Source organism: Colius striatus, chromosome 23 (assembly GCF_028858725.1).
Source record: "Colius striatus isolate bColStr4 chromosome 23, bColStr4.1.hap1, whole genome shotgun sequence".
Taxonomy (NCBI): domain Eukaryota; kingdom Metazoa; phylum Chordata; class Aves; order Coliiformes; family Coliidae; genus Colius; species Colius striatus.
Genome location: NC_084781.1, coordinates 3,380,551 through 3,397,739, shown reverse-complemented (window position 1 = coordinate 3,397,739; position 17,189 = coordinate 3,380,551). Strand labels below are relative to the sequence as shown.

The window sequence follows — 17,189 nt, the reverse complement described above, 5'->3', positions numbered from 1 at the left end:
ATGGCACCTTAAGGAGCTGCCTGTATTTGCTGCAGACAAGGCCCATTGGCATCCAGAACATGCACACACTCTTCTTTCCTTTCATTCATTTCCCTCCCTTATTTTGGGCAGGAGGATTTACTGTTCCACCTCCTAATCAGCCAGCAGAGCCACTGGTACACACACAGCCTACACAGCCCCACACAGCACTGAAACAGGTTGCCATCAGGAGATGTGGAGTCCTCTTAAGACAAAAGCCTCTGTGCAAAGCAGCCTCCTTCTGCAGACAAACATTCCTCCTCTCTCCCATGCAGGGAGGGATGTGGAGGAGTTGCCTGCTGAGGGCTGCATGGTGCTTTCTGATGGTTTCCCAAAGTTTGATTTCATCACATCAGGGTGCAGCTGCAGACATGATGCCTCCAATATCCATCTGACAAGGGCTGCTGCAGGTAAGAGTTTCCCAATCTTTGGTTGCTGGTTCTGCTCATGGCACAGCAGCGTGTTTAGAGAAGAGATACTAAGGCTCTGCCTATCTGCACCTTCACAAAAACAGAGACAGCTTCTTCTCAAGATCAGATTGGCATGCCACCCACTTTGTAAGTCTTTAGGGCTGTGCTTGGAGTCATGCTCCAGAGCTGTCTGAACACGAAGAGTTCAAGCTTACTCAGGGTCTTACTCTTGGCTGGACATGTTGAGCTTGGACCTAGTCCACCAGCAGGTTCTCATGCTCTGCTCTCCCTAAGGGAGCATGGATGGTTTAGGAGAAGAGCCAGAGCTGAGCTGATGGTTGGCAACCTGGGGAGAAGGGCACACTGAGCCCATTTGACTGAAATAGCTTTTCACCCATCAGACATGGCTCCAGAGACCAAGAGCCAGCTCCACACAGGTATGTGAATGCTGTTGAGATCACGGGGAAGATGGGCACTGAACACTCTGCAGATGTGGCTGTACACGCCTTGCCCAACACCTTCACCCATGCAGGATCTGGTCCCAGCTCTCCTGTTTGCCCCAGCTCACACCCTGGTTCCTGGCTCTTCTCCTGGAAAGGACTGAATGTACGTGTGAGACGAGGAGGAAGCAACACTTGGGTGGATGACTAATACCTAATACTTGAGAGAGATTAAGATGGAAGCAGCAGGGGCTGCATGTCACATTGCATCTCCTTCTCTAAGAGATTTAAGGCCATCTTCAGCTCAAAGAAAAGACAGAAAGAGGCAGAATTTGGTCCTCAAAATCTGAGATGAAGGGTAATGGAGAGGGAACAGAAAGGAAACATGAATAGAAAAGCTGTGTACAGAAGAGGTTGTTATTACCAGCCCTTGCACTCCTGGATTGCTTCTCCCTTCTCAAGATGGAAACGTGAGGCTGAACTGAAAGTCTCATTTTCTGTGGGTAAGCAACAGGGAATAGGGTCCAAAGCTCCTGCATTGCATTAGACACCTCTAACCAGGGGATTAAGTCCTGCCCAGATCATTTATTTTGCCTTGCTACTGGTGTTTGAGGCCAAGCCCCTTGCACAGATGCTTTGGGCTTGCTGATTCTCCAGGAGGGATAAACAGGGGCAGGTGGCCTGTGTGGCTCTGAGGGAAGGCCATTAGGCAGCAGAGCTTCTAATTATGCCTGCACCAAGTCTTTGGCAAAAACCACAAGAGAAATAAGGCAACAAGGAAACAATTACCCTTGTCTTGGCGAGGAATGTACCAAAGCAGTCACGCAGTGCTGTCCTCGCCAGCTTCATTAGCAAATGGACAGCAGTGTCATGTCTCCAGGCTGCTCTGGCTCATGAAAACGGGTGCATTCCCAGAAAATGGGAGGCATGGAGAGCTCAAGGGGTCAGCTCAACCCTGCCTCTGCTTCAGGGCTTGGAAACCCAGTGAATGCAACTGGCTGTCCCCCTGGCTGTCTGCTGAGGTTCTCCCCTCTCAACCACGTTCATTCGGTGTGATACCTCTATCAGTTAAGCCTCAGCCCCTTCAAACTCAGCGTACCCTGCCGTTCAGTCAGGATGTACAGTTCCAGTTCACTGGAGGAAAAAAACGAGGAATGGGAAGTCACAGGAGGAGTAAGGAGCACATTATCCAGCAGTGGATACACCATTCTGTGCTCAGTTTACAGATGAGAGAGCCTCAGAGCAGCAAAGGCCAGGAACAAAAACGATGAGCACTGAAGAGAAGTGGGAATATTTGCACAGAGCAGGTTTGAAACCAACCCTTCCTGCCTATTCCCCACTTGCCTTCCATTGTTTCCTCAGCCAGCCCCAAGAATTGCACATCCTACGTTATTTCTCACTTCAGCAAGTCCCTTTCCTCCCAAAAGTGGCAGATGCTGATACCAAATTAGTGCAAAGTGGGAGGGAACAAGCACACAACTGTGAGAAGAGCCGGGGGCAACGGCCACGCTCCTGTCCTCTGCCTTGCTCCCATCTGGGCAGCAGGCAGATGCTGAAGGAAGGCTCCAGGGCAGGGGTAGATGGGTGAGACACGGCAGGAACCTCTGGCAAGGATGAGGGAGCCACCTCATGAACCGTAAGGGGAAGAGGGGCAAGTTCCTTTATTTTTGTCTTGTGTGGGAATTTGACTCAAGGATTGCTGAGAATCTCATAAGCCAAAGTGACATTTTCCAGGCTGAGCGCCAGGCAAGGCACAGACTTGATCTCAGCAGGTATTTGACTTCGACAGCAGCTAGGATGCTCAGCACCTGCCTGACCCTGCCTTTTGCTGAGGACACACACACATCAAAAGCTGCCTGAAATGCAAAGACAGGAACTAAGCAGCTCCGCTATCAGCACCAGGCTTTGCGATGCTCTTCAGTGTCTGGCTGTGTCCCAACCATCAATACAGAGACTCGCAGGGTTTTAGCCTATAATCCTCTATTCCCCTGTCTGTGACTCTAATCTCTTGATCCTCCATCCTCCCCCAGCCTAGAGCTTGACCAACAAAACACAGGCCTGAAGTTCTGCTTATCTGAGACCAACCATGTCGTCTCCCTGTGGGAAAACGGGAGCTGGAAAGAGAGGAGCAGTCCTCAGAGCCAAGAGCTGAGAGCAGAGAAGGGAAGAGGAGAGGGCATGAGCAAGCACACAGAGAAATCATTTATGACAAGACTGAAAACAGCTCTCTTCTTCTCTCCTTAAGAACATTCCTTCTGGTTTTACAGTACCAGTTTTGTCTCTTTGTGTGTGTGTGTAATTCTAGCCTCGGGTATTACACAGAATTGTCTGGCTAATGTGTAGCACAAACCATGTACAAGTGAACACTGCAAGAGCCTGACTGCAGGGAACAGTCCCATCTGCCCATGAGCGTGAGACCCAGAGCCTGTGAAGCTACTGCTGTCATTCCAGGCTGGAGAGGTGGGGCTGGCTGCTGTGAGACAGCTTTGAAGCTTGGCAGGGAATCTGTCAGAACAAAAGGATGCACATCTACAAGGCAAAGAGGCCTTCAGCACAAAGCCATGTGCACGCCTGAAGACATGTGAGTTGGGGGAATATTGTTGGAGGGGCAGCCCTGAGTCACACCAACAGATCTGAAGAGTCTTCCCTTGTTAACATGAGCACAGGCTGCAGAGCTGTAGAGGGAGACAGGCTGCAGGGTTTAATAGAGATCATTTGCCTGGGAAGCACATTGGGAATTAAAGGGAGCCCAAACGATGTCATAGACAGATAAAGATGAAAAGCTTGACACAGAGCACCACGGGGAAGATGCAAGGGAAGAGGGAGGGAGGAAAGTAATGCCATGTCAAAGAGTGAGGATAAAAGCCACTCTGCCTTGGCCCAACCCGGATTCCTGACCGAGGCAAACTTGTTTGATAGAGCAGAAACTTTGGCGTGGAAGGGTTAAAAGAGTCTTTGTCCTGGGGGAGCTGAATTAGCCACATATCTGGGAACCAACTTCTCCCAGCCCCTGACTTGTTTTTCTCCTTAAAACATCTCCTGCTGCTATTTTTAGCAGGGAATTTTCTCAGTGAATGCTCCCAGTTGAGCCCTGGTCAGAGGCCCTTTTCCCAGAGAGACACAGGCACGGAGCTCGTGCTGCTCCCCAGCTCAGCTGGGCTCGGAGTGCAACGACCTGCCAGCTCTGGGCTTTACCTCTCACACTGCCAGGTCTCTCCTGAGGCTTAGGGGGTCAGTGTCCCCCACCAGCCTGCTTGCAGGCACACTAACTGCCCTCACAGACCCCAAAAGCCAGGGGAGGCTGCAATCTGGCCCACAACTCCAGAGGCAGCTCAAGAGGAGAGTGGACTGGTCTTGGTAACTGCCCGCAGGCTTTTGGGGAGTATGAATGGCAAGAAAGGTGGGAAGGAGATAGAAAGAAATGATTAGGCTGACATTAATCACAGGATCTGCTTCTCAGCACTAAAATCTATTTGGATGCTTTCCAGTTCCTCCAAGGGAAACCTTCATTGTTCATAAAAGCTGCAGCTAAAATCAGCCTGGATAAAGCTGAAGGAAATACCTCTCAGAGGACAACCCTGCCTTGGCTGCTGGAAACAAATGAGGTAACTCCCTTCCTCCTCCCTGCTTTTCTTAGGCCCTTTATTCCTCCTCAGCCAAAATGCTAACCTGCCCATCAGTCCATCACTCCCTCCCCCAGCCTCCAGCACAGGGCAAGCTGTCTGTCTGCCTGTGTGCAATTAGCCATGTGTCAGGGACCGTCTGGGGCAGAGCACAGGGCAAACAGGACTTGTAGCTTCTTTTATCTACAGCTTGATTTAATACCTGCCTGCCAGGGATGGGTGTGTAAATCAGAAGGCCAGATGAGGGCACGTGGATGGACAAATGGAGTGCAACAGGCATGAACTCTGCTGATGTGCAGCTGAAGTCCTGGGGAGGGGTGAGTGCTCTGGGTCCTGTGCCTGGAGCAGAGGGGACCGCAGGGACAGCAGCAGTGGGCGCTTGGCTACAGCAGCCCAGAAAGTCCCTCTAACAATGGCCCCTTCTTGGTCAGTGTCTCTGTTGCCTGTGTGTCTTGGAGTCACGTCAGCGAGGCAAACAGATTGGGAACATATTTGTACTCCCCACAGCAGTACAGAAGCCAACCCAGACACAGAAGTGCAAGCTGGGCTCCTCTCTGCTCCCTGCCTCCGTGCCAAGTTTCCAGCTCTGCTTGAAACCTGTGGCCGAGCCGTCCTCTGGCCCAGCTGAAGGGAGAGGACAGGCAGGCTCAGGCAGTGCTCTGCTTTCAGCTCGTGCTTGCAGAAGCTGGCAGCTGCCTACAAGAGAGGGGAGCAAGGCTGAACTCAATGGCACACCTCTGAAGGCCCCCCTGAGAGATGAAATCTGGCACGGAGTGGCTTTGCCCTTCAGCAGTCACCTGGATGAGCCACAGATGATGCACAAGGGCTCGTCCCAGTGGCAAGAGCTGCCTTCCAAAAGCTTCCCTGAACCCAGCAGGAATCCCAGGAGCCCAGGATCTCTCTCCTGACCTCGATGTATGCATTCCAACACATGGGCACTTAACCTTTGAGGCTCCTTTGAAAAGCCCAGCGACAGCGTTTTACAGATGAGTTCCCCCTAACATCTGCCCCCTGTATCAGATGCTGCCAGAGCCTCTCTCCTGGCTCTGCTCCCAGCTGAAGGACAGACAATAGGCATTTGAATGCAGCCTCCACCTCGCCTCCCTGGGGAGATGGCATATCACAGGGCACAGCTTGCCAGCCAGCCACAAGTCTCTCTAGGTCATGGCCTGCCTTTCCTTTCTGCCCCAGTGTAGCTGAACCACCAGCTACAGTTGTTACTGGGCACACAAGCCAGCTCTGCTGGGCAAATCCTGGCAGCACCAGCTAGCCAAACTGAAGAACTCTTCTTTTTCAGCATGCTTTGTACAGCCAGCCTGATCCTTTCCCAGGTGCTGCCAAAATGGACTGCTGTCCTGGATTCCCAGCCCTGCTGGCCAGAGCACTGGTCAATGGACCTCTCCTGTTCCTCTCTGCTGCACCAGCTCACCTGGAAACACACTGGTCACCTCTTGGAGCTCCCTTTGCTAGCTCTTAATAGCATCTACCTGCAATTAACTGACCCAGGCAGCACATGGGGCCCAGAGAGGAGCCTGTTCCACCTGCAGGAGGTTCGACAAGGGTTCAGTGAGAGCTGGCTTGGAGTCTCCTGAAGGATCATTGTTCCATCTTGCTAGAAATAGCTCTGCCTCTGGTACCCTGGAGCCGTCCAGCCTGCTTGGCACCATTTCTGCTGCTTCAGAGACAACAACAGGAGTGAGAAAAACCCGTCTAGACACCATTTACCTTCCATGGGCTCCAATCGCCACATCAAAACACCACTTCAAACAACCCCACAAACTGGCCAGGCAGTGATCCCCAGCTCTCCCCTGTGTGCTCCAGCCAGAGGCTGTCAGACCCATCCCTCCGTGCTTCCAGACCTGAGGAAATGAAGGTCACCAAGAGCTAGGAGCAGCTTGTCCACCACGAGGCAGCAGGTCACCACCAGAGCAGAACAAAGTCACAGGAGCTCAGGTAAATACTCAAGATACCTTGAACCAAGAGAGCTGGAGAGGTTTTTAGGTCACTTGAGCACAAGTTACTCGAAGCCACTGCTTTGGGGAAGCACCTGGCACTAGCATCAAGCACTGACCCTATGCAGGCATCACAAGAGCAACATCTAGCTCATTATTTTAATAAGGGTCCTTTGAAATACCTTCTGTGTGAGAGACAGCTAAGAAAATCCAGTCTGGCTTTATTCTGTCTCAGGCAGAAACAGCCTTTATTTAGCAAACTGCTGTTAACAGCTCTGTCTCATTAGTCAGTGTTTAGGGAACCAGGCTGCAATTGTTCTGAAGTCTGGCATTGCAGAAACAGCCTTGATAATGAGGTCTACAGGAGACAATTCCTCCTGACAGGCCCACAATGACCTAGAAATCCTACTTAACTCCCTGACAGTGAAAAGTGCTGAGTAACAGTGAGATGCAGAGGCACTGGGGGCTGGTTTGAGAGGGAGGCTTGCAGCTTCTGTTCACACTTCGAGCTGTGATGCAAGAGCTGTAGGGTGGTAAAGCCAGCACCACTGAGCCATGCAGCAGCTCCCCAGATGAAGCAGAAGGGAGGCTGGCCAAGCAGACAGGCAGGGGGTTTGCCATGGGAAGGTTTGCAGCCTCATCTGTACAAGACTTGCCACCATGCAGGGTGCTGGGAGCAGAAGTCTCTGCAGAACACAACAGCAGAGACAGGCTGGTACTAGCCTGTTGAAACCCCTCCTCAGCAGCAGAAGTGGTGCCCTCGGTGCAGCAGGCATTGTCTCCTCTGGATCACGCTTCCTTGCAAACTGAGCTTTAACTCCCTGACCGATGCAGCTCCAGGGGCCTTGCTGAGTTTTTGACACATTCTGCCCCAACCACTTTTCCCTGTTTCCATGCAGGAAAATGCCAGCAGGTTGGCACTGGCGTGGGTCATGGGCTGGCACGGGCTTGGGCCACGGCCACACAGCTTCCAAGGGGGTTGTTTTTGACAAGCAGCATGGTTTGGAACCTCTGGGCTGGATGGCACGGAGCCAGCTAAGCCAGAAGATGAGGTAGAGAGGCTCAGCTGGAATGTGGGCTGGATACAGCTGACCTTGAAGACCACCCCCCAGTAAAGACCCCTACAGGCATGTGCTTGCCACCTGTTTCAGCCAGCAGACGAGGGACTAACCCAGGAATTCTGGAACTGAATGCAGGGTCTGTTAAAGAGGGGTCTGAAGACTCCCACCCACGTGAAGCTGTCACTGATGTGCTCTCTCTTACAGATCCAGGCAGAGGAATGCATCCTTGCCCACCCTGGGCAGGACATACTGCAAATGCAGCCCTGTTCCAAACACAGCTCAAATCTGTAAGGGCTGCTGTAAAAAAAACCCCAAAACAACAAAAAAAAAGCAACGTGGAAATGAAATCAGCAGCCAAAACAGTGTCTAGAGACAACTCAAGCCAAGTCCCTCGAATGTCAGCACCAGAAGGTGGTCTCTGAAATGGAGAACTCATCTCACTCTGCACCAGCTCAGCTGGCACAGGCAGAGGCTCTGCCTCACAGACATGAGGGAAAGACATATGCTGAGAAAGGAAGAACCAGCTTTATTTTACCAGCCTGTGTTCCCACCAGAGATGTGCTTTAAAGGCTGCTTTGCAAAGTAGGAATTAAATCCAAAGGTGCCTATGCATCTTCCTCCCTGTCATCCCTTTATCAGTTATCTCCAGCCTGCTCTGAGCCAGGAGATGAAAGGATCGTAACACCACTTATCTTCCCACTTAAGAACATGCTTAACAGCTTGCTGTTAGAGAGGAGGACACTCCAGCCTGGGGAAGCAGCTGTAAATTCTGCAAATGGGCTCCCTCGAATTTATTTGAAGGAGCTACTTCTTCTCAATGAGGGATACAGATAGGAAAAAGGCAACTAGGGAGGGAGGGAGAAGAGGGAAGCCTTTGTAGCAAAGAAAGACGTTGCCTCACGTCCAGAACATGAAGCTGAGTGACAGATGTTGAGACGTTGGCCATGTGTGTCTCAGAAGTGACCGAGGGAGAGCCAGGAACTGAGGAGTTCTTGGGAACTATTTAAGCAGCCAGGATTGTGATGTGTTTGTCACTAGACCACAAAAAGCTCTGAAAACATGCTCTCCTCAAGACTGCCTTCACAGCCAAGAAGGTTGGGGGTCCCTTGATGTGCTGCAGGCAGAACTCCTCCGGCTCGTAACAGTGGAGACCTGGTCACTGCACCTCCTGTGGGCTTGTTATCATGGAGAACTTGGGGCCAGCCTGCCTTTAGCATCTAATAGCAGACTCAAACTTTCCAAACAGGACCTGTTCCAAATATTTGCAGAAAGAGGAGGATGAGGGAGCCTGCAGCAGAACACCAGCAGGCTCCTCGGGCCAGGGGAACAATGGCTATTGTCGGCCATCAGCGGGCTGCTGGCGAGTGAAAAAGCCCCTCTGAGTCCTCCCACGCTCAGAGAGCACCACAAATGGCACCTGGAGTCCCCTCTGTCCCCTGGCAAACCCCCAGCAGCACGGCTCCAGCCCCGATCCCAGCTCAGCTGTTGGCTCAGAGAACTCCAAGCACGGCTGGCAGCAGGGACAGGGGGTACCCCAGTGCCTTAGAAGCTGCTGCCAGCCCCGACACAGACTTCAAAGGGCTCCTCTCCTCCTGTGTGGGAGAGCACGCAGTGCCTGTGGGTCAGGACAGCTGTGTGCTGGCCAGGCCCACCAGAGCATCTCTGGTGGAAGAAGAGAGAAGTTAGTACCTGGTTTAACGCCCTCTCCAGCAGCTTTGGCAGGTAGAGCTCCTCACTGCCCTGTTATTTATGGGATGTTGAAAACTAGCCAAAATGAAGGGGAAACATCAGATTCATAAGGATGCTTATCAACTCAAATAGCCAGTTCTGCTTGAGGAAGAACCTGTGAGACTCAGGAGGCAATTACAAGGCCTTTCATCTCCAGATAGGCAGTTCAAAGGCAACTCCATCAGTGCTGACCACAGTGCTGTAACCAATTAAGAGCTATTTGCTCATGCTCCAGAAATGAGTTAAGCCATTGCCTCCTTGCTCCTTGAGAATCAGACCAGCCCTGTCTGCAACTAAGATAGAGGGAAACAAACCAGCACCTCCTCCTCTGCAGGAGCTGCTGGATCAAGGATGGTGGTGGAAGCTGACCTGTTCCATGGCACATCAGCAAAGCACAGATCATTCACACTTCACTCCTTCCACCTTAGCTGTTGGCATCTCAACACTTCAACAAAAACCCACTCCTCCAAGGAGAGGGGGAATTGGGGAAGCTGGGGCTGCTCCAGCAGTCCCTCTCTGCTGTGCACAGAGCTGGGACTTCCCTGTGTGAGATATGTTACTGCTGCACAGGACCTCACTGCTCCAGAGGGATGGTTTCCAGCCTCTAAAAATAACCAGCTCCAAACAACACCTTGGGTATAAAGAAATGTTTCTCTTTGGGCTTTTGCAGAGACCGAGGCAGAAGCAAAAGATTAAAGCAAAGATTGAAGCGTGCATTAAAAATAGCTGTTGATGAGATCCTTTGAGGGGGTAAAAGCTGTTTCACAGAAGCAGCAAGAGCTGCAGGACTTTGCAACACCTTGTTAACTGTGTAAGCTCCCGGAAATCATTCAAGAGGGTGTTAGCAGCCAGAGGAAGTCCATTAGCAGGCAGCAATCTCCTTAATGGACCCTGGGGGTAGAGCTGCCTTGCACTGCTGCGATTCAAGGGCTGCCTGCACAGCCATTATCATCCAGTACTCTAAGGAATGCTCCTCATCTTCATAGCAGCCCAGCAGAGCAATGGATTAGTCTGTTGGGTTGCTCTCACTGAGTGAGGATGCAAATTGGTAGAGTGGGTTTTGATTCTTCTTGTCAGCACCCAGCCAAGGCAGACACCAGCCCTGAGCCGTACGTGCTACTGTACTGCAGCTAAAAGCAGTAACATCTACCCAGGCCTTTGTTGTCCAAGGATGATGACATCCTAGCAAAACAAAAACAGTGCCTCCCTGGCTGATCTTGGCCTGTGAGATCAAGCAGAGCCTCGTACATGGAGGTGCAGACAAAGTCATTAAGTCCTCCATCTGACTCCACTCTCGCAGGTCTGAGAGAACACGCAGCCACCCCGCAGAGATGGGAAGTGGCAGGAACCTTTCTCCTGGGAATGAGAAGCAGGATTGCTGTGCAGAGCACTCTGTTAAAAGGTAAGCTTGGTTTATCTCAACAACTCTCCTCAGTGACATTGTTTACCAGTCTTCTACCTCGTTGCTAACAAAACCAAACCACTGACTTGGGGTATGTGGAATGTTATGGGCTCCTTCAGCAGCCACTGAAGGACAAGTCTTGTCCAGTATGTTTCAAGATGTCAAAACTGGCCCTCATATACGTCCCAAAGTTTATCAAGGTGGGGATTTTCAGAAGAGGTTAGAAACACAGGCTAGAATTGGGAACAAATCCCCTTGGACTTCAGCGGATTTCTCCAGCTCAGTGGAAAATCTTACCTAGGCCATCCAAATGTGTTTTTAATGGTGCAATTAAAAAACCCTGAAATACTGCTGAACATTGTCAGCTGCCACCTTTTAGCTGCATGCCAAAGATACAGCAAGTCCCTGGCACGTTGCAGTTTTAAAGCTCAGTGTCTTCAAACAAACCAGCTGTGCCCAAATGAATTAAGAGGACTCTTAAAGAAACCCACTGGTCTTACCTTTGTGTTGGTAACCATCAGGTACAGAGATGGGAGGAGGTTAGAGGGTGTTCTGGCTTTAACTCTGAAATCCCTGGGATTTATGACTTAACACAAAAAAGATAAAACCTTGGGCATTGCCTGAACACAATTTAATTTCATCTACTCCATCCCTCGCTGGCTGAAACCTTGATTTGCCCTTGTCACCGACTCAAGCCCTGTGCTCCATCCCACGAGGGGCACCGTGTAACCCAATGCTTTATTTATGCTGACAAGTGATTCTCACAGGACAGAACAATTCCCAGACGTTTCTGGAGCCTATCTCAAGTACCTGTGGGCTGTCAGGTTACAGCATGAACGTAGCTGGTTTTCTTTTTAATTAATGCCAGTCCAGTGCTGACTGGACTCTCCTTTGACAGCTCTCAGCAGTTTGCAGGTGAGCTCATGGCACTCCTACCCAGCTGTGCTCTCAGGAGCAGAGGAGATGGCAGAGATGGTATTTTTTTTGCTAGTTCTCAGTTGTCAATTTGGCTTCTGCACCTTTTTCTCTCTGGTTTGGAACACGCAGCAAAGGCAATTTCCTTCAATACCCTGCACAGCAGAGAAAGAGGTTGGACAAGACACTTCAGAACTGCAGAGGAACACCCTCTCTAGACCTCACTTCTTGCATATTAGTGGTTTTTCTATGAAATCTGAAGGCCTGGCTTAAGGTGCTGCTCTAATAAGAACTGGGCACCAGCTCAATTATGCAGCTGTCTCGGTTTGGCACTTCCAAGCTGCGTGTTAGACAGCTGAGCTCCAGCACAGGAGCCACACAAAGCTTTCTTACAGTATGAAATGCAGCAAGGCAATCAAAGCTAGTGACTGCTGAGGAAGAAGTGATAACAGAACCTCAGCTGGCCATTCTCGTGCAGGGAACCTCCTTAATATACATCCCCCTCAATGTTTACCCCCAGACAAAGCCTGCTTGAGCGCTGCTTATCTCAAAGGAGAAGCAGAAGTGCTTGTGAGGAGTTGGTTATCCCCAAGACCAATGTTCTGGTGACATCCACAGAGTGCCCTGCTGTCCTGTTCCCCACAGAGGTACTCTTTTGCTGGTAAAGAATTAAACCCTCCAAACAGTACCTTTCATCTCAATCCTGAGGGTGTTAGCAGTTCTGAAGGATCACAAGCAAACAGAGACCTGAGCTCTCCAGCCAAAAAAAGGCCAGTTTCAATGTCATTGTTTGCTTTTCTGAAATGGAAACTCTCCTCTCCAGCATGGGAGCTGGAGAACTGCAGCCCAGCAGCGATTTCCTCTGCCCCAAGCACAGCTATTGACAGAACTTGGCTCAAACAGCAATCCAGCCCCTTCGGGTGAAAATTAAGACTGTGTCCACAACATTCATTAGTGCAATTAAAGCCATTAACTGGTTCTTAGGCCACGTCCTGACTCAGAGAAGGAATGGGGCTTGTTGCATGCACACACCCTTAACTCCTTCGCTCCGTGGAACTGATGTTTAGTGGTTGAGCTGGGTTTTGATCCTGTGTCTCGTGAAAACACGATACTCCCTGGGTGGCTGGAGGGAGGGCAAGCAGCCCTCATCAATTGGGAAAAGATACTGCAGTTGATATTCCAGTTGCTAGAGAAGCCAGATTGAGCATGTAATTATCCTAATTACATTTCTATCTGGAATTCATCTCTTTTTTTTCTCTAAACAGAAGTTTCAAAGGCCACCAGCTTTTATGCTGAGAGCAGTTGTTGTGTCTTGTTGAGGGACACGTTAGCAATAGAGCCAGAAAGGACCCTGGAGGACTTAGGATCCTGTTGGCCTGTGGAAATCTTTCCCCTTGCTAACTCCCTCCCACCACTTCAGGCCTGTAAGGAGTTCACGAACCTTCTCTGGATCATCAGGGCTTGATGCAATCAACTGTGAAGCATGAGCTCTAAATACACAACCAGGAGGGCAGCTCTGCTTCAACACACACACACACACAGAGAACAGAGGATGATTTGCAGGAGAAAAATAATAATCCCAAGGTGGGGGTTGACAAAGTGTTACCCTTTGGAGAGGGATAGTCAGGGCCAAAGTGGCAGGAGGACCTGAAACCAGGCTCACCCCCAGCTTTTGTCCTTATGTAAAGCTAAATGCAGGAGCTGATGCCTCTTTCTCTACTTGTTTAGGTGATTTTTTTGGCAACTCAATGTGTGTTCCTGGTGCAAATCCTCAGTGCATGGACAGATAATTGAAAAGCAGCTGCAGCAGGCCAAGAGACCCACAATCCAACTTGTACAAGGAAAACAAACAGGTCAGGACAAGAACCTAAGGTCAGGCTCAGAGCAACATCTCAGTGCACAGCTCTTTCTCCTGCCTAAAGAAAACACATTTTACTCTCTGAATCCACTTGGTGCTTCAGCAAGTTAATTCTCAGAAGCATTCAGAGCAAGAGGGAATGTGCTGGTGTCACGTTCTTTGTCAACAGCTGTAAAGTAGATGTGCATCCAGCTCGTCTTTGGTGGCGATGCCAGATATCGCTCACCCAAATGGGAACGCCAAGCCCTTCCTAAGAATTTTTTTGAAGATGTGATTAAGCATCTGATTTTGGCAGCTCTCAAAGCTGTTTGTCCCCGTTTTTTACTGCCTGGTGAAAAAGAAAGCAACACTGCAAATACTTCCCATCAGAAAATACCAACAAGCTACTTCTCATATCTGCAACGGAGCTAACGACGTTTCCACCGAGTGATTCTTGGCACTGACAGCTGACTCAGAACAGTTGTTGGTGGCTGGGACAGATGGACTTCATACAGTTACAAAGGAAAAAAAGGAAATCAGAACTTCTACTCTGGAGGGTTTTGAAAAGCTTTTTGCAAAATCCAACATGTTACCAAAACCTCGGTGTTAAATCCAAGGGAGATTGGGACACACTGGGCCTTAAAGCGTGCTACGGACTTGCTGTGTCTCCTCCTCAAGGACTATGAGGTATCAATATGGTTTATTTTCAGTAGGAAATGCTTGAGAGTGTTGGGAAGGTGTCCACAGCTCTGCCCTCAGTCCAGCACGTGAAATCCTCAAAGCCCAAACGTCTGTTCCCAGGGGAAAACTCCCAACAGAGACCTCAAGGTAGGACATAACACTGATGTCAACTGTAAGCCCCACTTTCCATCACCAGTGCCAATTACTCCTCTTAGCATCATTATGACCATGGCATTTCCCTGATGTGCACAATCTTTAGATGCTTTCAGTGCCTGGAGCTGGGTTTGCACTGGATGCTCCACGCTTCACTGGCTCCTGTTTCGTGGCGATGTTTTAAGGCTGTGATCAAGAGCTGGGCCCATTCTGGCAGTAACACTCCTCAGTGCTTACAGCAGAAGCAGCACCTTATACCCTAAAGCCTACAGGTCCAGGTTTTGCAGCTTGGGGTCTCAGCATCATACCAGCTTTGCCCTTTTGTGGCTTTTTTTCCCCCTCCCCAAGCACTCAGCTGGCACCAAATGGTCTCGCTCCTTTCCCACTGCCCAGCACCAATCCTGCACACGTTTATGTGCTGCTGACTTCACTCAGTGGGATCCCCCACAGTACATTGTCAAGCACAGTAGAACAAACTCTTCAACCTCACTCCTGCCCACACTTCTGGGCTTGTGACCCCACATTTGAAAGCAGCTGGATGTAGTGCTTGGATTTGGCCATAACCCTTTGTATTTAAATGGAGAGCAAACCCTGTTAGCACTGGGTTTACCCACCAGGTAAAGGGCCTCAGGCAGAGGTGTGAAACTAGTGATATCTGTCTGGGTTTAGCAACTTTTGTCTGTCCAAAGAAACGCAGAACTATCTGTAGCTCATTTCCAGCCTGGACATCTTTCAGGCCAGATTCAACGGGCTCACCTAGGGACTGCTCACATAAGAGGAAGGAAAGGGGGCACCTTCCACCTTGCAGCCCCACTGTAAGGAAAGGTTGTTTGAAGACTGTCATTTATCTCATCCAAAGGGATCATCTGAGTGCAGAGTTTTAGTACCTGGAAGCCTCTGTGATGCCCCAGGATCAGGCACTCCCAGTTTCTGCCGCTGAAACCATTTCTGCTACAAAGCAGAAGCAGAATCAGTGAAACGAGTGAACGACAGACCCTGGGGCGTGTGACAAGCATCTCCTCCTTGCAGACGAGCATCAGTCATCTCCTCACCCTGCCACTCGACTCTTTTGGTAAGCAGTGCCCAAATCTAACTTTATCTGAGGCCCAAGAGGCTCTGCAAGTTCTTCAGAGTCATGGGAGAATTGTTTTGCCCTTAGACAAAACTCAAGCCTTGAGCTGACCTGGAGCAGTTATTGGTGTGTCTGTACACACACATGTGTGTGCAGCCCCGTGTGTGTTAGTGATCAGTTGTTGCCTGTCACCCTAACCCCACTCCATCCCCTTCTGCTTGACGGGGGGGAGGGCAACCCAAGCCCACCGGCTGCTCTCCCCCTCATTCCCCCCTTAACTATTAATAGCCAGACAACAAATGAGCCCAAATTCATTCCTGAGCGGAATTAGCAAATGTTTTTGCAATTAAAACTGCAAACATTCATGTGGGGCCCCCGGAACAATAGGCGCCTGTGCTTGCTCCTGAATAGGCACTAGTGTCCCTCCTGCCTGCCTGCAGAGGCTGCACATTCCTAGCACCCTCATCCCTGGACCTGCTCCTTGCTGAGTTGGGCTTTGGGGCTGCTTTTCCCCCCCCGTCTCTCTTCTGTCCCACCACCACCACATTGCACTCCCTGCAGCTCTGTGCTCTCAGCGGGGGAACCGGGGCTGGTGTCCTGTCCCAGCGGTGCACAGCCCGACCCCTCATCCCTCCCCAGGCACAAAGGTCGGGGCAGAGCATCCCTCACCGGGACAAGGGTCGGGGCTGAGCATCCCTCCTTCCCTGGGCACAAAGGTCGGGGCAGAGCATCCCTCCTTCCCTGGGCACAAAGGTCGGGGCTGAGCATCCCTCACTCAGACAAGGGTCGGGGAGAGCATCCCTCCTTCCCTGGGCACAAAGGTCAGGGCTGAGCATCCCTCACCAGGACAAGGGTCGGGGAGAGCACCCCTCCTTCCCTGGGCTCAAAGATTGTGGCAGAGCATCCCTCACCAGGACAAGGGTCGGGGCAGAGCATCCCTCCTTCCCTGGGCTCAAAGGTCAGGGCTGAGCATCCCTCACTCAGACAAGGGTCGGGGCAGAGCATCCCTCCTTCCCTGGGCTCAAAGGTTGTGGCAGAGCATCCCTCACCGGGACAAGGGTTGGGGAGAGCATCCCTCCTTCCCTGGGCTCAAAGGTTGTGGCAGAGCATCCCTCACTGGAATAAGGGTCGGGGAGAGCATCCCTCCTTCCCTGGGCACAAAGGTCGGGGCTAAGCATCCCTCACCGGGAAGTGCTGGGGCAGAGGATCCCTCCCGGGGATACAGCATCCCTCACCCCAGGACAAGAGTCCAGACACCGCATCTTTCCCCAGGACAAGGGCTGTGGCAGCGCATCCCTCAGCTCCACGGGACAAGAATCGCGACCCCTCATCCCTCCTTCCCTTGGGGCACAAGGAGTGGGGGACTTCATCCCTTCCCGGGACAAGGCTCAGGGCAGCGCATCCCTCGCCGGGACGAGGGTCAGGGCAGCGCATCCCTCCCCGCCATCACCCGCTACGGAGCTGGGGCAGCTCCCGTGCCCCCCCTCCCCAGCCTCCCTCCGCTCGCCGGGATCGCCACCGGGCCAGCTCATCCCCCTTCCGCGGGCGGCCGAGCGGGGCGAGGCGGGCTGGCCGCGGGGCGGGCTGTGGGACTCACCGAGCAGAGGCAGGAGCAGGAGCAGCGCCGGCCGCCTCAGCGCCATGATGGGGTGTGCGGAGCCCAGCCTGCGAGCCTGCGCACTGCCCGGGCGGCGGGAGGGATGGCGAGCGGGGGCGGGAGGGACCGCGGCGCCGTTGCCGCGGAAACCGGGCGGAGAGGCGCGGATCCCGGCGCCTGGCACCGCGGCGGGGGAGGCGGGGAGGCGCTGGGCTTTGGGGAGGGGGCAATGGGGAGGCGCTGGGCTTTGGGGAGGGGGCAATGGGCTTTGGGGAGGGGGCGCTGGGCTTTGGGGAGGGG

The 17,189-nt window shown here is 51.8% G+C and overlaps 1 protein-coding gene across 1 annotated transcript in view; it reads right to left on the bottom strand.

Moving 5' to 3' along the window:
- Nucleotides 1–16,950, bottom strand: part of JAM3 (junctional adhesion molecule 3) — a 28,353-nt gene extending 11,403 nt beyond the window's left edge. Inside the window, exon 1 of the mRNA XM_062014039.1 lies at nt 16,890–16,950. Within this exon, the coding sequence (XP_061870023.1) occupies nt 16,890–16,935 (46 nt within the window). The 5' untranslated portion in view covers nt 16,936–16,950. The remainder of the gene's footprint in view (nt 1–16,889) is intronic.
- Nucleotides 16,951–17,189: the final 239 nt, after the last annotated feature.